This window comes from Ascochyta rabiei, chromosome 8, assembly GCF_004011695.2.
Source record: "Ascochyta rabiei chromosome 8, complete sequence".
Lineage (NCBI taxonomy): Eukaryota > Fungi > Ascomycota > Dothideomycetes > Pleosporales > Didymellaceae > Ascochyta > Ascochyta rabiei.
The window spans coordinates 1,437,215-1,457,453 of record NC_082412.1 but is presented as its reverse complement, the minus strand read 5'-3'; the positions used below and the strand labels follow the sequence as shown (position 1 = coordinate 1,457,453).

The 20,239-nt window shown below is 55.3% G+C and overlaps 12 protein-coding genes across 12 annotated transcripts, besides 8 other annotated features; 5 read left to right on the top strand and 7 right to left on the bottom strand.

The window, feature by feature from the left end:
* Positions 1–326: 326 nt before the first annotated feature.
* Positions 327–1,664, top strand: EKO05_0005421 (uncharacterized protein; the record flags this gene model as incomplete). The annotated part of the gene is made up of 1 exon (XM_038945990.1): positions 327–1,664. The coding sequence occupies one exon, from the start codon at positions 327–329 to the stop codon at positions 1,662–1,664; it is 1,338 nt and encodes a 445-aa protein (XP_038798435.1).
* Positions 1,665–2,423: 759 nt separating this feature from the next.
* On the bottom strand, positions 2,424–4,031 carry EKO05_0005420 (uncharacterized protein; the record flags this gene model as incomplete). The annotated part of the gene is made up of 4 exons (XM_038940023.1): positions 2,424–3,168; positions 3,218–3,497; positions 3,548–3,728; positions 3,780–4,031. 4 exons carry the CDS (start codon positions 4,029–4,031, stop codon positions 2,424–2,426), a joined length of 1,458 nt encoding a protein of 485 aa, XP_038798434.1.
* Positions 4,032–5,443: 1,412 nt separating this feature from the next.
* Positions 5,444–6,118, top strand: EKO05_0005419 (uncharacterized protein; the record flags this gene model as incomplete). Its single annotated transcript, XM_038940011.1, has 2 exons — positions 5,444–5,721; positions 5,776–6,118. 2 exons carry the CDS (start codon positions 5,444–5,446, stop codon positions 6,116–6,118), a joined length of 621 nt encoding a protein of 206 aa, XP_038798433.1.
* Positions 5,480–5,509: a tandem repeat.
* A 2,056-nt stretch (positions 6,119–8,174) lies between the features above and the next one.
* Positions 8,175–8,769, bottom strand: EKO05_0005418 (uncharacterized protein; the record flags this gene model as incomplete). The annotated part of the gene is made up of 2 exons (XM_038940118.2): positions 8,175–8,651; positions 8,704–8,769. The coding sequence occupies 2 exons, from the start codon at positions 8,767–8,769 to the stop codon at positions 8,175–8,177; spliced, it is 543 nt and encodes a 180-aa protein (XP_038798432.2).
* A 271-nt stretch (positions 8,770–9,040) lies between these two features.
* EKO05_0005417 (uncharacterized protein) lies at positions 9,041–9,628 on the bottom strand (the record flags this gene model as incomplete). The annotated part of the gene is made up of 3 exons (XM_038940025.1): positions 9,041–9,387; positions 9,438–9,512; positions 9,562–9,628. 3 exons carry the CDS (start codon positions 9,626–9,628, stop codon positions 9,041–9,043), a joined length of 489 nt encoding a protein of 162 aa, XP_038798431.1.
* A 116-nt stretch (positions 9,629–9,744) lies between these two features.
* Positions 9,745–10,494, top strand: EKO05_0005416 (uncharacterized protein; the record flags this gene model as incomplete). The annotated part of the gene is made up of 2 exons (XM_038939979.1): positions 9,745–9,866; positions 9,915–10,494. The coding sequence occupies 2 exons, from the start codon at positions 9,745–9,747 to the stop codon at positions 10,492–10,494; spliced, it is 702 nt and encodes a 233-aa protein (XP_038798430.1).
* Positions 10,495–10,820: 326 nt separating this feature from the next.
* On the top strand, positions 10,821–11,468 carry EKO05_0005415 (uncharacterized protein; the record flags this gene model as incomplete). Its single annotated transcript, XM_059636596.1, has 1 exon — positions 10,821–11,468. The coding sequence occupies one exon, from the start codon at positions 10,821–10,823 to the stop codon at positions 11,466–11,468; it is 648 nt and encodes a 215-aa protein (XP_059492579.1).
* A 421-nt stretch (positions 11,469–11,889) lies between these two features.
* EKO05_0005414 (uncharacterized protein) lies at positions 11,890–12,877 on the bottom strand (the record flags this gene model as incomplete). The annotated part of the gene is made up of 4 exons (XM_038940027.1): positions 11,890–12,101; positions 12,162–12,235; positions 12,375–12,573; positions 12,670–12,877. 4 exons carry the CDS (start codon positions 12,875–12,877, stop codon positions 11,890–11,892), a joined length of 693 nt encoding a protein of 230 aa, XP_038798429.1.
* Positions 12,878–13,506: 629 nt separating this feature from the next.
* EKO05_0005413 (uncharacterized protein) lies at positions 13,507–14,733 on the bottom strand (the record flags this gene model as incomplete). Its single annotated transcript, XM_038945989.1, has 1 exon — positions 13,507–14,733. One exon carries the CDS (start codon positions 14,731–14,733, stop codon positions 13,507–13,509), a length of 1,227 nt encoding a protein of 408 aa, XP_038798428.1.
* A 461-nt stretch (positions 14,734–15,194) lies between these two features.
* Positions 15,195–15,215: a tandem repeat.
* Positions 15,216–15,245: 30 nt separating this feature from the next.
* Positions 15,246–16,805, top strand: EKO05_0005412 (tRNA pseudouridine(55) synthase; the record flags this gene model as incomplete). The annotated part of the gene is made up of 1 exon (XM_038945988.1): positions 15,246–16,805. The coding sequence occupies one exon, from the start codon at positions 15,246–15,248 to the stop codon at positions 16,803–16,805; it is 1,560 nt and encodes a 519-aa protein (XP_038798427.1).
* Positions 15,268–15,298: a tandem repeat.
* A 13-nt stretch (positions 16,806–16,818) lies between the features above and the next one.
* Positions 16,819–16,857: a tandem repeat.
* A 179-nt stretch (positions 16,858–17,036) lies between these two features.
* EKO05_0005411 (uncharacterized protein) lies at positions 17,037–18,600 on the bottom strand (the record flags this gene model as incomplete). Its single annotated transcript, XM_038940128.1, has 2 exons — positions 17,037–18,233; positions 18,346–18,600. The coding sequence occupies 2 exons, from the start codon at positions 18,598–18,600 to the stop codon at positions 17,037–17,039; spliced, it is 1,452 nt and encodes a 483-aa protein (XP_038798426.1).
* Positions 17,086–17,121: a tandem repeat.
* Positions 17,126–17,158: a tandem repeat.
* Positions 18,253–18,297: a tandem repeat.
* Positions 18,601–18,786: 186 nt separating the features above from the next.
* Positions 18,787–18,824: a tandem repeat.
* A 321-nt stretch (positions 18,825–19,145) lies between these two features.
* Positions 19,146–20,084, bottom strand: EKO05_0005410 (Rab GTPase ypt7; the record flags this gene model as incomplete). Its single annotated transcript, XM_038940235.1, has 6 exons — positions 19,146–19,255; positions 19,308–19,410; positions 19,462–19,506; positions 19,554–19,733; positions 19,782–20,006; positions 20,055–20,084. 6 exons carry the CDS (start codon positions 20,082–20,084, stop codon positions 19,146–19,148), a joined length of 693 nt encoding a protein of 230 aa, XP_038798425.1.
* Positions 20,085–20,239: the final 155 nt, after the last annotated feature.

Genomic DNA, 20,239 nt, shown 5'->3' with positions numbered 1-20,239 from the left:
ATCCGCACATGCTCACTGCAGAAGATCCAGAAGAGGACTCGATGTCCTACACCACAGTCACTCGCTCTACCGATGGCGGCATTGAATCGCCGGTCAGCTTCAGGATTCTGGAGCTCGCAAATCTGTGGGCTGGAGCTCAAAGCGAATTTAAGTGTTGCTTCTGCTTCCAAGTAGTCAAGATCGAGCATGAACGTCAATGGCGGCGTCATGTCTTCTCGGACCTTCGCACTTACGTCTGCACATTTCCTGATTGCAAAATTGCATATTTCAAAGACAATGAACGACTGGTTCCTACATGAGATGCAGACCTATCGTGTCAGCTACACATGCCGACTCTGCCACGAGGAGAAATTCGATTCCAAAAAGACTACTTGGCTCATGTGCAGGGAGAACACCCCGTGGTCGCCTCGAATACTGACGAAATATCACTGCTCAAGATAGCTCGTCAACCTATGCTTCAAGTTCCGGCACAGGACTATCCGTGCTGCTCCGAATGGGAAACTCGTCTTCGAGATCGCGCAATACCCGCCATCAGCTTCGACACTACACACGACAGTGTTTGTGTACAATCACAGTTATTCAAGCGCCATCTTGCATTGTTTGCCGCCCCCGTATCTTCTGTCTACGCTGGTGATGGTGATTCTAACACTGCTGCTCAGCAGAAGTCAGATCCCCGCTCCGACAATGACAACACGTACGAGGATGGTCATTGGTTTGCTTCCCTCGACATTGAACAAGCCATTTTCGGTTTGGTAAATCAAGCTCCGTTCACAGTCATCAGGTCTTTCAGCCAAGGGCCATGGATAGTTGTCGAGAAAGTCATCAGCACAATTGATTCGCGAGTGTATACTGTAAAGCGAACACGCTCGGTGAACAAACAAGACGAATCATCATTCCAGTCTGTTCAGGCTGAGATTGATGTTCTCAAAAGGATCATTCATGATCACGTAATCTCTTATCTAGGAGGCTTCAGTGACAGGTCACAGAAAGGATACGACATACACTGCATCTTGTTTTTCGACGCGGAGACGAACTTGTGGGACTATCTTGAAGACACCCCTACATCAAAATTCAGAGAACTTCGAACATTCTTCGGGTGCCTCGCTACGGGCTTGGGATATCTGCATACGCAGAAAATCAGGCACAGCGATATCAAACTAATGAATATTCTTGTAAATCATGGCCATATTCTCATAAGTGGATTTGGCATGGCGCTCGACTTTCCAGCCAGAACGATGATAACTGGTACCACGACTGGCGCAAACAACTTCGCTCGTAGCTATACTGCGCCTGAGGTCATCCGACATCAATTCGTGAACACTAAATCGGATATGTGGGCACTCGGTAAGACGATTTTGGAAATAATCGCTGTTCTCAAAGGCAGAACATTTGAGGACTTCAATTCATCTAGTTACGAGTACAAGCATAACATGCTCGACCAGTATCTGAGGGCTCTGCCAAATTATCTTGAACAGCTGCAGGAAATGGGACTTGCGACAGACAACGCGCCGCTGAAACGGATACGAACAATGCTCTCAGAGGACCCAGAGATGCGTTCGGACGCATCCTCTTTGGCTGCACTCATCACCTGCGTCGATGAAGGACAATTCAATTCTTTCTGTGGAGTATGCTGTCTCTCCTCTCCCGAGATGCCGTCTGACTGAGGTGAAATCACGGCCTGAAGTGCCTTAGATGTACGCGGAAGCAAACACATTTTCGATTTCCTTGCGATAGCCTGAGGAGGTCTTTCGTTGCCATATACGGTTGCAAATGCTTTTAATCTAATTTCTACTATTCGCACTTCATGAGAGTTCACTTGGAATCTTAACTAAATATCCCATAACATGTCCAATCTCGAAACATCCACTTGAAACTCCAAGCGTCGAAATTATCGCAAAGTACGGCTGATGTGAACACAGGTCAGCGAGGGCTGCGGACAAGGGTAGCGAGAACGAGCAAGCGGTGCTAGAAAATGATATGATCCCTGCTGTGCGTGTATGTAGTGAATATCGGCTTTGTCGGATTCTGGCGGTCGTTGTCCCGTCTCGGCTGTGCTCTCTAGATGTACGACTTTAATGATGTACGACAAGGTGTTTCCCGCAGCTCGAGCGGAAGTGACTTTTCAACCTAATAAAGCTTATCAGCAGTGAACCGTGGGTTGAGACTGAGCAGATTTGATGTTGTAATAGCATTAAGTAGAAGAGATATCTTCGCTAATTCACAATGAACAATGTACACAATGACTGCTATGGTTACAACCTGAAAACACAGTACTTCAAGAAAACCAGATAGCGTACACACATGCTTGTGGTTATTTCTCGTGCTTTTCAAGGCCAATGCTGCCCCTGATGCGCTTAAATGCTGACGGAGTACTTTAAGGAAACGCTGGAGATACGAAATATTGCATGCAATGGAGACTACTGTCATCGCAGCACTGAATTCTTCCGGCCCATATCCAGGATCTCAGAAGGTACCGTGCTTCGTGTGCTGAAGCGTACTTCAGTGCCCGGGTGCTGCTGGAAAACGGGTGCCGTGGCAACTGATGTATTGGTAGCGTGGCGTTGGTGCTTGATGTCCTTGCCTGCGAGTCCACCAGTCTGTTTGTAGGTCTTGGGAACAGGAGGCATCTCAGGGACTGCGTCGCCATGCGTGTCTTCTGAGTAGGCGGATGATTGCGTCATCCGGTACTGCTCTTTCAGCTTCTGCTCTTCGATACGGTTTGATTGCTGATTGACCCATGAATTGATGGTGCGAAAACGAGGTACTGATGATCGGTTCGTCATGAAGCTTTCACGTCCCAAAGGTTGATTCATCGTGTCGCGACTGGGGTCATGAGGCGTTTGTGGTGCTTGGGAGTTGGTCCAGCTGAACCTACTAGCCATGCCGCCGAGACCCGGTCGTTGAGAGATGGACGGACGATTCGACATGAATTGCTTAAAGGTTGGAGGTGCAGGTAGTCGAGATCCCCCCTGCTGCTGTTGTATGTACTCGCCGTCGTCTTCCATGGACCTAGTGTTGTGCGTTGAGTCGCTATCTCGTTGACCCTGCATTCCGAGAACAGGCGATGACGGCGTTGTACTGTTGTTTCGCTTACGAGAATTCGTTCGCGATGGTGGGTCTTCGAGTAAGAAGGTTTGCTGCGTCAGGTCTGAAGATCCATTGCGGAAACTGGGGGCTGTTAGCTGCACGTTACGAAATCGAAGCGAGTGCAACATACCTATCACTGCGAGCAAGAGGTTGCACACGAGTCTGCGACGAGAGGGAACCAGGTCGAGAGCTTACGGCAGCTGGTGGTGGCGGGTAAATAGCGTCATTCCTTAGAGAGTACCTCTCCCCGAGCGTTTGTTTGTTGTCCCAATCGTACTTGGAACCCGTCTGCTGCCCGCCACGGCGTGTGACCTGATTCTTGCCCTGTCTGATCACGTCCGAAAACGACATTCCACGCCTTCGCATAGTGTAAATCGCGAGTACGATCATCACAATGATGATAGTCGCGCCTAATACTGATTAGTATACAGTTTGTTTCAAGGTGCTTTGCGTGATTTACCAATCGATCCAGCAGCGATGAGGAGATGCTCTGTCGTCTGTGATATGCGTCCGTTGCCACTGCCATCGTGGTGAGACTCTGGAGGCGGTTGCAGAGACACAACAACAGTCTCCGTGGGGTCATTGTTCGCCAGAGCTCCCATAGTAGCTTGTGTTTGAGGTAGTGTCATTGTGATCAGTAGCTGCTATCGTCAGTCTTTACATCCGCATTAATTGTCCCAGTGTGGCCATACTGGTGGTGGGAAATTGGACGATGGCGTGGCAGTCGTGAAAGTCGTCCTAATGTCGTTGTCCTCGTTTCCATAGCCCCCATAATCTACAGCAGTGGCTTGCTCCCTCGTGTAAGATTGTGGTAATATCTGATCGATAGTTGGCGTCGGCGTCGCATTGATATCTTTCTGCTGCCCATCCTCAATAGCACCTTCCCTCTTCACGACCACGTATTCCACCTCTTCATTTCGTCTGGGTGACTGTGACGGAATCATCTTTGCGCGATTTACGATAGGTCGAATAGGGTGGACCCCACTCAGTCTTCCTGCCACTTATTTGCTCCACCAAGATACATCTGCAAATCGACCAGCGGCGGAAATGTCGATGGAGTCAAGGAACTGTACAGTTCTGAGCCTGTCGGGACCGCCACCAGGGTGGTACGAAATGAATGTTGAGTTGAACGAAAGTATGGAGTATGTAATTAGTAACAAGAGCCCGCCTGCGGAACGAAAGGACAGAAGGAAAGCAAGTCAGCAGAGACGCAGCGAAAGGCCCGGCAAACGCTCTGGACGAGACACGTTCATGCGACAGCACGAGGGGTGCATTTGAGAAGTTGCATGAACGACGCTAGTATTTGGTTCCTTCTGAACCCATGTCATTTTGAGGGTCGACCCGAGATATGCTTGAGCAGTTAGGGGCAAAAGGGCATATTTAGTGGCGTTTACAGCTTCGAATGGTAATCTGGAGGGTCTGACGGAGGCTAATATGCCGAAAAGGGGTATGATGAGCGACAGTGTGAAGCAAACGTATGAAGCTGGTCCTTCGAGCTCGTCTTGGAGTTGTCTCAAGTCAGAGTGGTCGTGTTTCAACACCCGCATGTGGCACGCTTGCTCACTCGTAGCGCAGATCAGACGCCACAGGGGCATTGCGAGACCCACGGGAGCTGTCGTGATGCTGTTGTGCTCCCCAGCAACTCCCCGCATAAGATGTGCCTTTATTACTGACAGTCTTCCGGTGGAATTATGAGATTGCGAAGGATGCTACGCAGCCTTGGTCACGCCGACGCGATAGCGCAGCCGCACTTGCGCAAACTGAAGAATTCGCTGCGCCTCATTTCGAGCCTCGGCTCTACTAGGCACCTTCCGCGTTGCGGCGGTGCACGAGGTCCGGCCGAGGACAAGGTAATAGTAGACGTCGAACCAGGCTCAAAGGTTTTTACAACGCCTCGTCGTCCTACGGTCGTGGGTCAGAGTCAGAGCTCATGAATTGCAGACTGTGCACAGAGGATGCCAGTGGCAGCAGGCGATCTGGTTTGTCTGTCAGCACGGCTGAAACTTGATGAGAAAGTCCTCGCGAGCGCTCAGCATTTCGGATCGTGCGGCTATGCTAGGACGCCACACCCAGCTGACCTGACGTTCGTGTCTAATGGGTGGCTTAGGGCTGAGTTAAGCTCGAAGATTCGTTGGTGCTCCGCCTCTCAGGATGGAGCGGACCAGGTTGCCGTTAGTAAGAGCGAAGTGTTGATAAAGTTGGCTGATGTTCCTGTGTTCGATCGCTCTTTCTCCCACCGCCACAATTAACAACTTACGTCAACCGCCACATCCAGCTACCCCGCCTTGTAGACCACAAGTTCAACAACCTCACCTTCTGACCTATATCTACACGCTTTTTCAAACACAAGTCGAACATGTCTGGATACGATCAATACAACCAGGGGTACGGCCAGCAGCAGCAGCAGCAGCCATACCAGCAGGGGCATAGCCCGTACCCTCAACAGGGTGTATATGACCAGGGCGGCTATCAACAGCAGCAAGGCTACCAACAGCCTCAGCAGCAATATGGCCAGCAGGGATACGGGGACCATCAGGGGTACAACTCACAGTACGGTCCGCCTGCACAGGGTGGCTTCCAGCACGGCCAGCAAGTGAGCCCATACGGTGGCTACAACCAGCAGCAGCAGCAAGGGTAAACCATACGTTCCATTTTCTTTGAAACATCCTTTTCTGACATCTTTGACAGGCAGTACGGCCAACATCACCAGGGAGCTTACCCCGGCTCCCAACCTCAGAACCAGTTCCCTCAGCAGGGACCTTATGGCCAAGATCAGTACCCGCAAGGCCAGAACGCATACGGCCAGCCTGGACAGCAACAATATGGTTCCAGTGACCCAGCTATGCAGCAGGAGGGCGACCGAGGCCTCCTAGGCGCCATGGGTGGCGGTGCCGCTGGATACTTTGGCGGCAACAAGATGGGCGGTCACGGCATTATCGGTGCCATTGCCGGCGCAGTGCTCGGCAGCAAGCTTCAAGACCACAACAAGAAGCCCAAGCACGACCAGTATGGTGGCTACAACGGGCACTGAGAAAGAATGTTGTTTCTCGTTTTCGGATTCTCTGCTTGTGAGAACCACAGCGTTTCGGTCTTCTCATGACTGTGTATGGGCATCCTGCTATGACACTGACATTACGACTTGGGTGGAGCTACTGCGTTCCCGGTGTTTAGAATTAATCACAATCATGATCAATCCCAACAAACAAAAGGTGCTCTCGGCCTCAATGTATCGTAAACATGTAACCAAGTCCGGACCACGTCATCGCCAAGGTCAGAACAGCTGCCTAGCTCGTGTAAGAACAAATGTTTCGTTGACGAGGCGAATGTGATTGGGGAAAGACTGATATTCACGGAACTTAGTGCTGGCGGAAGCTGAAACATGCCGCGTTTGGTAAGGCTCCACGTATATCTGAGTTATGGGGCATTTCCAAGAGCGCAATCAACAAACTGAATCTCGGCTCTTGTATCCTGGCAGTGTAGACGCCTTGGCCTGCGTGCCGCTACTGAGCAAAGCTGCAGGTACCCGCACTTCAATGGGTTGACCATCGACCCATTCGTACACGTTAGGCCCTTGCTACATTAGGACTGAGCTTCATACGTTCCTTCATGGCCGACAACGCGGTATCTCTATTGTAGTTTACACTTGTATAGGCCCTCAACCAGTTCTGCCACCTACAATCAATTCACTAAGCGCCTATTCGCCGAAATCTTGTTCATGCTGCAACCCTTTTCCGTTGTTGAATATGGCACAGCTCCAACAGCAAATCATGATCCTGGTCAAGGCCGCATCGTACCATCGGATGTGGACTGACAACCGATTTCAGAACGTTGATGTCCGAGGTGGATTGGGATGCCAACAAATCCATCTATGTAATAACGGCAAACGTCAAAACGGTCAAATATGCCTCATATCAAAAAAAAAGTTCCAGTCTCAGTCCGCTCTCACAGTGAATGCGAAACAGCAGTGTGGATATGACTTGGACGGACAGCGCTCTACGGCGTCAAACAATCAGACGCGTCATTTCACCACCTTTGATGCCAACCATCATCACATAAACTGTACCCTACGACACTGGTGGTAGTGTGTAGCTACAGACGAAACGCAAGCTCAATGAACATGTTCTTGCTACTCGTCTCTACGTCGCTGTTGTCGCTTGTAGACTCTCCTTCTGAATTTCCACCTCTGCGCCAGTTACTACTAACATTGCGCATTCGCAGTGTGGAATCGATGTCTCTACTCTTACTCGGCTGCTACGTAAACCTCTGGGAAGTTTCAAAACTGCTTTACAAGACTTTCGGTAGCGTTTGAGGACTCTCAACAGGATCTCTATTCGTCAACGGACATTGTTCCGAGACTAACTTGTTCCTCTGCAGAGGAAAGATACTTGCATAAACAACTAGATGATTGGTTATTTGGTAATCCTGCCTCGGTGTGTTATTACCGAGTTGCGGGCGGTTGTACAATGGTACGAGACTTGCTGGTAAGGAAGTGTGACGGAGGGCGAGCAGAGATGTCAAATTGCTGACGATCGGGCCGTTAGGTACCATCCCTGTAATCTACCGTACCAGCTACGGCCGTACTGACGAGAACTCCTAGCGCTCCCCAGGAGTGCCAGAAGCAACCTTAGCAGCTACATGGACTCTGTGAGACTCCTTTAGAGTCAGCAGCGGTTCTAATCAATCGTTACGCATACTGTAAGCTGTTCCCCTATCGTGCTTATGAACGTAGGCTGTCTTTTACAAGAGGGTACGAACGTCGGAGATCTGTCGGAGTATGGCTACCCGTCATTCACGGACACTGAACCTGGAAACTGTAAGACTGCATGCGAATCTGTCGCATAAGAATGGCTTTTGCTCTCGCCAGGACTTTAACATTGACTAGGGTAGACCCCGCATGTCAGAATCGAACATTGTAAAAACCCAATAAAGGTCAGACAATACAACCGTACACAGGAAGTGCTCAAAGTATCTGAGCAAAGCGGACGTGAACAGCGCCTGAGGTGGACGCGAGTTGATTTCGTTTGCGTGAACACACAGCCACTTGGTTAGTGGGTGAAAAGCTCGACCAAGGTTTGCTTCAAATTTGGTCATAGAGGCCCTTCGAGATGCGTTGACATGAAAGCAATATGATCGTTTCTCAATTCATGTACTAAAGCTTTGTCTTCGGATACCTGGCGTTCCAACGGCTCCCGGAAACCATCTTCGTCCCTGTCGATGCACCGAATCTCATCTTCAGACGACCGATTCATGAACCACAGCGTGAAGCTTCTCATCCTTCTCCAGAGCTGCTGCGGCGGCTTCGGGATCCTGCATGGCGTGGGGTACCAGCTGGTCGCCGAATAGCTCATCCATCTGCTCGAGCGTCTTTCCTTTGGTCTCTGGAAAGAAGAACCAGTCCAGTAGCACAGGAATGCGAAGATGTCCAAAACGAAGAAAACGTAGAAATTTTGGAACTCGATCGCTGTGAGTGCCAAAGGCGAGAATTGCCCAAAGAACGGATTGACAGCCCAGTTGGTGAAAGTGGTGATAGCATTGCCCAGAGCGCGGACCTCGACTGGGAAGACCTAGTTCATGTGTCAGCTCTTGAAACCAGCCTGATCTTCTATCGACACTTACTTCAGCAGGATACACCCAGGAGATGAGATCTAGAGGTGTGTAGAAGAAGGAGAACGCAAAGTTCATGACTACCATACTGCGACTGCGCGCTGTTGCTGGAGCTGAAATACTGTCCTTGTACAGCGTTGACGAGCAGGGCAGCAGCAAGACCAGTAGTGAGATAAGCAGAGGCTTGATACGACCAAACCTATTGAGGGTAGCAAGGCCGATCGTGCGCCAAAGAATAGACAACGCTCCGCTGCTGCCAATGATCAGAAGAGACTCACGCGCGGAGATGCTGAGAATCTCGTAGATACGAAGGCCGTAGTAGTTGATGACCCGTCGAACGTGTTAGTTGTCATTCTTCGAGTACAGGAAACATGTAGGCACGCACGTGGATACCAGAGAGAGGGCCAAAGGCTTGGACACCACACCCGAAAAGAATACGCTTGTACCACGAAGCTTTGGTAATAATCGATAGCCAAGTAATGTTACCCAGTACCCGATCGGCCGCAATGACGTCGCGAAGTTCGCGGTACTCAAGGTCGATGATCTGAGTCATAGCCGCTGCGAAGCTTCTGAAGCGAAGCCATGGCTTCTTATAGAGGTCCCTTTCCACGAGCCAGCATGGAGATTCTTTGAGGAAAAAGATACCGGGAAACAGAATGAGTCCAGGGAAGCACTGGAACGCAAGTGGGAAGCGCCCTAGGGACTGTCAGCCCAGCAAATACGACTGCAACATGGGGCATACTTACAAGAGAATTGTGCGGAGCTGAACGGAAAACCGTAGCCTAACCACTGGGCGATGAAGAACCCCAGGAGAGCATCCACTGTAACAAGCCACAATCTCGATTCTGGTTGGACCAACTACCACCGAACGGTCCAGTTCGCTGCATACGATGTTTCCGGCATCCTGAAGAAGGGTGGGAACGTTCTGGGTGCTCATACTGGTAACGGCTTTTATGCTGGCGACCAAGGCGATGATCGGTTCTTCTGGCCTTGCTACGAGGATCACAAATACGGCAACGAGTTGTGCTTTTTCGCCGAGAAACTCTGGCCAACATGTACTCATCTGAGACCAAAGACCTCCGTGCCTACGCAGAGGGATGGGATGCACCAGAATTCGGCGAGGATGACCAGTGGAAGAAAGCCACTCCAGTTACCAGCCCAAGAGGCAAGCTGAAGTACTAGAAACAAACGCCAGTGGTGCTACACAAGACCTTCCACCCCAGGTCACAGAAGACCTTCGAGCTAGGCACTGCCGCCTTCGACACGGGTCAGAACATGACCACAACGGTCAAGCTTCAGGTTCGAGGACCTGCTGGCGCGGAGGTCCTCATCCGATTTCCAAAGACGATTGATAACGAAGGCAGAGTGTTGATGCCAAATCCGATCTTCCAGCAATTCGAAACGGGTGTGTTCTGCAAGTATACTCTTCCTGGCAACGGCATCTTGACCTGGGAACCCGACTTCTGCGTCACGAGCGCGCAGTACACCCAAGTCGAAAGCGTCGCGCTCGAGTCCAAGAACCCTAACCACCTCCGCGTCGTCGTGTCCCTCGATAGCCGCCCCATCTCATCAGCGGCCCGTCGCCTTGGCTGCATCACGACCGACAAGGACGACGAAAACCAACCCATCAATGTGTGCTACTGCGCGTTTATTCCGAGCTTCTTCAGCTACCACACCGACTGTCCGCAAATCGAAGAGTTCGGCTGGCCAGAGGCCACCCACCTACTCGCCCCTGCTACCCAATACATCAGGCATGAGGAGACGCTCTACACCGAGACACCAAATGATATTGTCGAAGCCTGAGATCCCATCGGCTTGTGTCTGACCATAGCGCCGGGGATTAGATACATGTGCGGTCCCCTCCATGACACGATGACTTGGATATCGTGATACCCAGGGCGCGCCAGCAGGAGCACCCCGTCATCCGTGCGCGTCTTGGGCCGCGGAGAGACGACGCTGGATGAGTTCTGGCAGGCCGCGTGTCGGCGCAAGCGCCACGGCATGCTGGGCACGATCTACGAGTGGTTCTACAGAGCGGTGCTGGGTGTCCAGGGAGAGACGGGAGCGTATCGCCAGTGGACTGTGAAGTCGGTGTTGAAGAGCAAAGGTCAGGTCGGGGGCGATGTGGAATGTTCGCATGGCAAGATCGAAGTGCGATACGGTATGTCAGGGCTGGAGCGGAGAAAATCAGCATCATCATCGCTGTGCCGACGAGTTACGTATGGTGGGCTACCAGTTGTTGCCCACAGAGCACACGGTGGGGTCGACAGCACCCGGGAGCCGGCGGATCAGCCAACCGTGACGGAGAGCAGAAGGAGGGTGGGGTTGAAGCCAGGCTGATACGAGGTAGTGCTGAGGTCGTAAACACAGGCAACAGAATAGCGACACACGACATGCAACGCTCGCTGGGACACTTGTCTCCCACGGCATCAAACCCCGTATTTATCTCCCATGCCTCTCCTTGGAAAGAAAAGCCCGCTGCTACATCTCCCTTGACCAATCTCCGTGGCACTCCGTGGCACTCCGCTGCTATCACGGCTCTGCAGCGCGGGTTTGGACGTGCTGGGACGACTGCAACGCAGATCACGGCAGTGCAGGAAGAATTTCATCAGAGGAGCGAGGAAAAAGACAGCGAGATCAGCGGCTGTCGGATACATGATCCCGTCGCTCTGCATGGCGTCGGATCTGCTGGGCTGCATTCCTTGCGCTCGGGGGGGTTTGTGTACCTTGCTGAGCACAGAGGAAAGAGCAGTTTCCGAAGACGGAGAGGATTGTGATATGCTGTTTGTTCGATGCCCGGGGGTGAATGGCTGGTAGCCACGCCATACGGCAGACTGGAGGATACCGAGGCGTTGCAGCACAGTCCGGGGCGCGTGAGTAGCACGATGGCCGGTGCGAAGGGAAATTGGATGGAGATGTGGTAGTGGTAGAAGCAGCCAACATGCCAACGGGTTGCACGCGAGAGAAGTACTCGACTGCACGCCGTCGCCTCGAGATCGAATAGAAGATAAAGCGTTACATCTTAACGAGAGTGAAGAACCCCCTCCATTCCCTCCATCACTTTCAATCAAGAAAAAAAAAAAACCCCCCCGTCCGTAACCCTACCCACACCTCGCACCCGAAACCTCGCAGCAAGCCCATCCCGATCCGAGCGACAGAAGCTTGCCACTCTGCGCTCGCTCGCTCGCTTACACAACCTTAGAACGACCAGTTAATGGTAGCAAGAGCCTGCAGCGAGGTAATCGCAACCTGCAGACCCCCCACGACGTCAGCCAGGCCCGTGAGGCCCGCAGCCGACAGCCCGCCGCTGAGCTGCGCTGCGGGACCCAGGCTGGCGGATGCAGCGGTGGCGATGGCTTGGATGAGGGTAGCGACGACGACGCGCTCGGCTTCGGAGAAGGCGGCGAGTTCTGAGGGGGGTCAGTCGGGGTGGATGCATGAGACGGGGAGAGAGATGGAGGGGAACGTACGGGCTTTGATGGTAGCGATGGTGGTGGTGAGCGTTACGGTGATTCGAATGATAGCCTGAACCTCTGCCGCGATTCTGATCGTGCGAGTTAGCTTCCCTAAATCCATCCGTGTCCTCTTCAACACGACCGAGATCTCGCCTGCTTCCCTTCTGTGCATATCCCTGAATCACACGATGCAGGGTAGAGAGAAGGAAGCGGAAGGAAGACACTCACCCAGCGCGCAGATTGCCATTCACGGTATCGACGTTCTGCTGGTTGATCGACGTCACAATCGCACACACCCTCTGCTCCGTCTGGTAGGCCGTCTGCCAGAGCAGGTTGTTGAGAATGGTCAGCGACGAGGCCAGGCTGGCTTTGACGTCGTAGTTGTACGTCACGCCGCCGGAGCCGTTGAGTGCGATTGTTTTCTGCGCTGTGTGGTGTTAGACGCTTTCCTTTCCCTTTTCTCTTTACTTGTTCTTTAGGCTGGGTGCTGGGAACGGAGGGTGGGGGCGTCAAGGCTACGTACCGATTTCGTTGGCCTGGGCTGTGAGCTGGGCGGCACTGTTGGTGTACAGGTTTCCGAGACGGTTGAAGCCGTCGGTGGTGGAGTTGTAACCCGGGACAGGGAGGATCTGGGTGAGGGGATAGGCGGGGAAGATGTCACGCTCGGTGACGACGCCGAACGGGGTGGCGGAGGCCAGAGCAGCGAAAGCGAGGACGGAGGAGACCAGCATGATTGCGAGATGGTTTGGAGGGTTGGGAAAGTGTAAAGGTAGAGAGGTGTGTTGAAAGGAAGGTCTGGTTGATCAGTGCTTGATTCCCCAGCCTATTTATGCAATCTTGATTCTGTGCTGGTTTCTCCTTTGAGCTGATCGTTGGTGTTGCCCTTCCGGTAATGCTTGCCCGTATACGAGTCTGTACTTGGAATGTTGGCCCCCCCACGCGCAACCACCGTAGCAGCATGCTCGAGCTAGCATCCAGTCCCAAAATGCGATGGTACTTCGGAGGCATTGGTAACTCGCCCTCAGCGGCCCACATTTTTACGGCTGTGTCCGCTCTGATGCGGGTACGCGATGGAAAGTGGGGACGTTGGAATGTACGCATTCCGTGATCATTCGACAGGTTTTCCAGATTTCGGGAGCTAGTCAAGTCGGCTTGGTCGGTTACTTGATGAGCAAGGAGAAAGACTGCAGCGCTCTTTGCGTCTAGTGAATGATGGCCTGGGTTCTACCAAAGACCTCCAGGCTGTGTCATGAGACACAGTTCCCACATTGAACCTAAATGGAGTGGTGATGCGTACGCCTAATCCGATAATGAAATGGGTATCATCGCTAAAAGACTGCCTCCCAAGAAATACATGCGACTACGATGCTCTCTCGCCCGCAGCCTCGGCGGCCTCCTCAGCAGCCTCGCGCTTCCTAATCTCCTCCTCTCGCTGCTTCTTCTCCAGCTCCCTGAGGCGTGCGTTGGTGACGGCATCCGAGCTTGGTGTCCTAGGAGAGAAGGAGAACTTTGGGATGTTACGGGGTGTGGAGCCCAGACTGGAGGCAAAGGACGTGCGGAAAGACATTGCTGGCGTGGATGGGGCGGAAGGTGCGGGGGCCTTGGAGGCCGCTTCACCGGCCATGTCCGCTTCACCGGCCATGTCCGCTTCGCGCTTCCTGAGCTGCTCTTTTTGCTGCTTTCCTGCCTTCTTGAGCCGCATCATAGTGAACTCCTCTAGGCTTGGCTTCTTGGCGTGGCCGGCAAAGGGAGCCGTAAGGTCTGGCTCGTCGCTCGCCCAAGCTACCGAGTCGAGAGCTGGGAAGTCTTCCTTTGCGTCTGAGACGGCGGTGTAGGCATGATCTAGGCGCTTGTAGACGACGAAGACGGTAGCTACGAGCTGACGGTGCTTTTCTCCCTCGAGCTTTAGCTTCTTGTCTTTGAAGACGATGACGCTGTCGATGCTGCCGTACTTGTCGAACATGTTTCGCATCGTGTCCTTGTCCCAGGCTGCCATGGGGCCGCGGCGTTGGAAGCGAATCTTGACGGTGCGGTCGACGTCAGCCGAGTCTCCTGGCTTTGGCGGCTGCAGCTCAGGCGGCTTGACTGGCCCTGCGGCCGCAGCCTCGTCTTCTTCCCGCAGCTTCTTCTTGCGCTCCTGCATCTCTCTGACCCGTCTTCTCCCATCTTCGGCCAGGCGTTGTATTTTCTGCTCCCACTTGGCCTCGTCGCTCCCTTCTGCCGCTCTCTTCCTCTTTAGGCGGGCGGCCTCTCTCTCGCGCTGCTCGAGGTCCTCCTTCATCCTGCGCTGATTGGCGGTGAGCAGGTCATGCTGAGCCGCTTTTTGGCGCCGCCGTGTGCGGGCGCGGTCGTATTCGGCCTTGAGCTTTGCGTCGATGAGGATGTCGCGCGCCCATCCCAGGGCGATGAAGGTGTCTGCGGCATCTTTGTTGTCTGGGTTCTTGTCCGGGTGGAAGCGGATCGAGGCTTTGCGGTAGGCGCGTTTGATGGCGGCCTCGTCAGCGTCGAAGGGCACGCCGAGCAGGTCGTAGTAGTCTTCTGTCGTGCTGCGGGCGAGGTCCTCGAGGTCTTTGTTGGAGTCGCCCATGTCGGAGGAGGAGGTGGTGGTGTGTTGCTGGCGGCGGGCCTCGCAGACGTTGGTTCTGCTCGCAGGCAGCAGTCACGTGTTTGCAGATGTCTGTTGTACCAAGGAAGACTAGCTCGACGCAATGAGGCAGGATCCTGTCAGCAACCTCGAATGCGAAGACGTGACGGTAGACGACTAGACGTGACGGTAGACGACTAGACGTGACGGTAGACTTGCATGCAGGACGTGACGGTAGACGACTAGACGTGACATGCATGCAGGACGTGACGGTAATTAGACATGCATGCAAGAGGGAAGAGATTCCCAGTGATCGACGGCTAGTGCCCGTTGTGCGGTCACTGCGGTGCGGCTAGCAGGACTGAAAATCACCCAAGCTCCCACCATCAACACGTGCGAGAGAGAACAGTACTGAACACGTGCGAGAGAGAACAGTGCTGTTCACAGAGATTGCACGTCCACGACCCCCCCCCCCCCCCCCTCCCATGTCCATTGCGTGCACGCTGCGACGCACCATGGCCTCCCCACCCAAAGACAGCGGTGCCGGTGCTGGTGGCGGCGGCGGCGGGCGCAAGGTGCTCGAGGGCGTCTTCGGCATCCACAAGCCGCAGTGGGCGTCGTCGGCGGGCGTGCTGCGCGACCTGCAGACGGCGTTTGCCACGTCGGCCGTGTTCCAGCCCTGGCTCGAGTGGCAGCGGCGGCAGATGGTGGTGTCGGGGTCCAAGAAGAAGCACGTGGAACAGGTCAAGGTCAAGCTGGGCCACGGCGGCACCCTCGACCCCATGGCCACGGGCGTGCTGGTGGTCGGCGTGGGCCGCGGCACAAAGGAGCTCGGCAAGTTCCTCGAGTGCACCAAGAGCTACGAGTGCGTCGTCCTGTTCGGCGCCGCCACCGACAGCTACGACGCCGTGGGCAAGCTCGTCGCCACGGCCGACCACGCCCACGTCACGCGCGCGCTGGTCGAGGAGAAGCTGGCGCACTTCCGCGGCCACATGATGCAGACGCCCAGCGTCTTCTCCGCCCTCAAGGTCGACGGCAAGAAGATGTACGAGTACGCGCGCGAGGGCAAGGACATACCCGTCGTCCCCGCCCGCCCCGTCACCGTCGAGCAGCTCGAGCTCGTCGACTGGCTCGAGCCCGGCACCCACCACTTCGCCTGGCCCAGCGACGAGCTCGACGAAGAAGCCAAGGCCGGCGCAGAGCACCTGCTGGGCATCCGCCAGTCCGACGCCGCCCACGCCGCCCAGCACCATCGCTTGCACGCCAAACGCGCACGCTCTCCCTCCGCAGAGCCTGCCAACCGCCCCGGGCCCGGCCCCTCTCCTTCGCCCACCTCTGACGCTGGCCCGCAGCCGAAGAAGCCGCGCACCGACTGCGAGCCCGCCATGTCCGGCGCCCTCCCCTCGACCCAGCCAACCGCCGTCCCCGTCCAGCGCCCCCTCGACGCCGACATCCCCGAGCCGCCCGTGCCCGTCGAGAAGCAGCCCGTCGACCAACGCTGCACGAGCGCAGCAGACGAGATCCCCGACACCATCCCCGACACCATCCCCGACACGATTCCCGACACCATCCCCGACACCATCCCCGACACCATCCCCGACACCATCCCCGACACCATCCCCGAGACCACCCCCATCGACAAGCAACACCAGCCGCCCGCCGCCCGCCTGCGCATGACCGTCACCAGCGGCTTCTACGTGCGCTCGCTGTGCCACGACCTGGGCCTCGCATGCGGCAGCCTCGGCCTGATGAGCAGCCTCGTCCGCACCCGGCAGGGCGACTACCAGCTCGGCGGCCCCAACGTGCTCGAGTACGCCGACCTGGAAAAGGGCCCTGCCGTGTGGGAGCCCCAGGTCGAGCGCCTCCTGACCCAATTCATGGAGCGCGAGCGCTGGGCGCACGAGGAGCTGGAGGATGAGGACACCTGGCAGGCCAAGAAGAAGGAGCTCATGGCGAGCAGGAGGGACGACGATCGCAGCCGGAGTTATAGGGGCGGAGGCGGGAGGGGCAAGTATGGAGGTGGTGGGGGTGCGGGCAAGTATTCGAAGAACAGGAGCGGGGGGCGCAAGGATTGAAAGTATACCCTGGGAACACAGCAAGAGCAAGAACAAGAACAACAAGACAGAATCCCTCCACGGAAGAAGAATGAGAAAGCAAAAATGACAGAAAATTAGAAAATTGAAAAAAAAATTAAAAAAAATAACATCTCACTCAACGCCACGCAATGCCGCAAGGTATCCATCCGCAAAACGCAAGAGAAAGAAACAGGAAAGCACAACGCACTTCTACCTGTTTGCACTCGCCCTTCAACTCCTCCTCGAATGCACACTCTCCCTACGACTCGCACCATCACCACCCAGGCCCCCACCCACACCCACGCCCAAGCCCCGCAACCCCTCCTCCTCCTCCTCCTCCTCCTCCTCCTCCTTGCCATCCTCATTGTTGATAAACACAAACGACACCACCATCATCGCCGCGCCGACCCAGTACAGCCAGCTAGCATACTGCGCGTCGAGCACCATCTGCCCAACGAGACTGAGCGGGATCGTGAGCGACAAGCCCACGGAGACGATGAGCGGGGACGTGAGGAGCATAGCGTAGGCCCAGCAGAAGTCGGAAACGAGGCTGCTCGCACTGTTCACCAGCACAATGGTGAGGATCTTGCGCGTCGGCGGCAGCGCAAAGGGCTCGATGCCGGTGAGGTGCAGAACCACGAGGCCCGGCCACAGCAGCACCACGTTGGAGAGGCCGACGAGCCCGAAGAACAGCGGCATGTTGACCCGCGACTCGTCGCCGATCCGCGCCTTCATCAGCACCGCGTAGAAGCCGTACAGGACGGCGGACACAAACGCCATGACGTCGCCCAGCGCAAGCTCGCGCGGCGTCTTGTGCGGGAACGAGCCGCGGTTCTCGTCCGTCTCGCCTGACACGTCAATGGTCGAGATGAGGGCTACGCCCGCGAGCGAGGCGCCCACGCCCATGAGCTTGCGCAGCGTGAACCGCTCCACGCGCAGCAGCGAGCCGCAGAGGAGCGTCCAGATGCTCGACGTCGACGCCAGGATCGTCGACGACGCCACCGTCGTGTACGACAGGCAGGCCGCCGCGAAGTAGTTGGCGAGGAACCAGAGAATGCAGAACTCCAGCGCCAGCTTGGCCGTCTCCTGCAGCGTCAGCCCTTCATCCTCCGCCCGCAGCTCGCCAACGTCGGCACTGCTGCCATGCGCCGAGTCGCCGAGGAGGAGCTCAGCGCCCTCGGCGTCCCCCGACTTGCTGGGCGAGCGAGACGACGAGCGCGATTCGTGGTCCCGGAGCAGTGTCCACTTTCCTGCCCGCCGGTTCAGGAGGTTGCGCAGTTGGGCTGCGAGCGGCTGGCGCTGCACCGCGTTCTGCCGGTCGGCCCAGAGGTGGTGGAGGAGCATGGGCAGAAGGGGAATCAGGAAGAAGGCCGTGTTGATGTAGGTTACGAGGTAGGGCTTATCGTAGGACGAGTCTGCAAATATGGTCTGTGGTGTTCAGCTGAGGTTCCTTCATTCATTCATTCATTCATCCATCCATCCATCCATCCATACGCATAGCAGAGCTTCAGCCCTTCATGGAGCAGGTGGAGACACGTACGCTGGCTAGGAAGTTGGACGCCGTCCACAGGAACACGGTCGCGAGCAGCAGCGCGATGCCGACTGCGTGTCTGATCCTGCTGTGTGGCCTCTTCCCTTCGTCCCACAGGCTGACTACGCTCGCCGGTGAAGGTACGGAGCTCTCCAAAAAGTCATCGTCGTAGAGAAATCGACTGTCGTTCGACACACTGCTACTGCGCGGACTGAGCGGCGTCGAGGCCGAGGGCTCCACCTCTTCCTGTCGTCTCGGGATCATGGTCCAATACGTATACGGCCAAAGAATGTGCTTCGGTCAAGGAGGGCGCTCGGCGAAGCTGCTGTCGGCGTTGCACGGGATCACGGCCGGGAGTCGGGTATCGAAGTGCAGTAGAGCGCCCATGGGACAGCCGTGTGGTCGTGGAGCCAGAGGCTGCGTGTCGGCTAATGCAGCGACTGCGCGAAGGTGCAGAGCGCAGAGTGCAGCGTGCCGAGTGTAGGGTGACCAATTATCAGGGATCGAGGCGTGGTTAGAGTCTTAGAGATGCGCAATGGTGTCTCAGATGTCACTAGCGCCGGCCGACGTTGGTGCTTCAGCCACAATTCATCACCAGCACGCACGCGCCACTTGCTTCAATTCATTGCACACTGCACGTGCTCCAATATGTACTACCCGTCGCTACATACCCAATCATGAGAAGTAAGCAAGAAACAACCTCGCATAGAGTCATGCAATACACCGGACACCAGACTCCACCCAACGACAACAGCGATTGGAGGGTATATCTCTCCTCAGGAACGGCGCTTCTTGCGCACTCGTATCCACTAGCACGCGCATCCGCCCTCACTGCCCTTCAGGTCGATGGGAATCGTCTCGGGGAAGTCGTTGCTGAAGTCGCCCACGTCTTCCTGCGCAAGCGCCTGCCGTGCGATGACTGGAAGCATGTTAGCATACCACGCTTCTCCACGGAGAATCACAACACGCACCCTCAAACGCCTGCTCAACATTGATAGCGTCCTTGGCGCTGGTCTCGAAGTAGGGAATGCCGCCTTTGGACTGGCAGAAGGTCATGGCGCGCTTCGATGAGATCTAAAACATCGTAAGCAATTGCAACAAGTTCGATTGGGGTGCACATCTCACCATCCTCTTGCTCTCCTCAACATCGATCTTGTTGCCAATGACGACCTGCCTGTGTTAGCCGTGTCCAGCCTCGCCTCTGTGCGATCACGTACGAATGGGAAACTCTCAGGGTCCATGGGACTAGCCTGGACCAAGAACTCGTCTCTCCAGCTGTCCAGGGTATCGAAACTCTTCGAGTTGTTGACGTCGTATACGAGCACGCAGCAGTCGGCACCGCGGTAGAATGCGACACCGAGTGATTGGAAGCGCTCCTGTCCAGCGGTATCCCAGAGCTACACGGATCAGTGTTCAATTCACTCAATCCTGACTGCGTAACCCACCTGCATTGTCACCAGCCTGTCGTCGACCATGACTTCCTTGGTCAGAAAGTCGGCGCCTATTGTCGCCTTGTAGCTTGCGCTGAACTTCTTGTTGACCTGTATGATTTGTGTGAGCAGCGCTCTATAGCTTGGGGCTGTGCGATCGCCGAGCGAGAGTCGTGGGAGTCGTACATATTGGTTCATCAAGCTGGTCTTGCCGACACCACTGTCGCCGAGGATAATGACCTGCATACGTCAGTGGGGTACGACGTCTCTGCTAAGGCAGGTGACTACCTTGAGGAGAACCTTCTTCCTGGAAGCCATTGTGTATGTAGAGTGGGTGGCCGGGGTGTGGAGCGAAGAGACGGTACGACTGATGGGGGTCGGAGCTTCTCTGATGACGAGGTTCGAGATGCGGAGCGTGACCGAGCTGTGTACTTAGCTGCGGAGCTCTACAAGAACAAAACTGGACGAGTCTG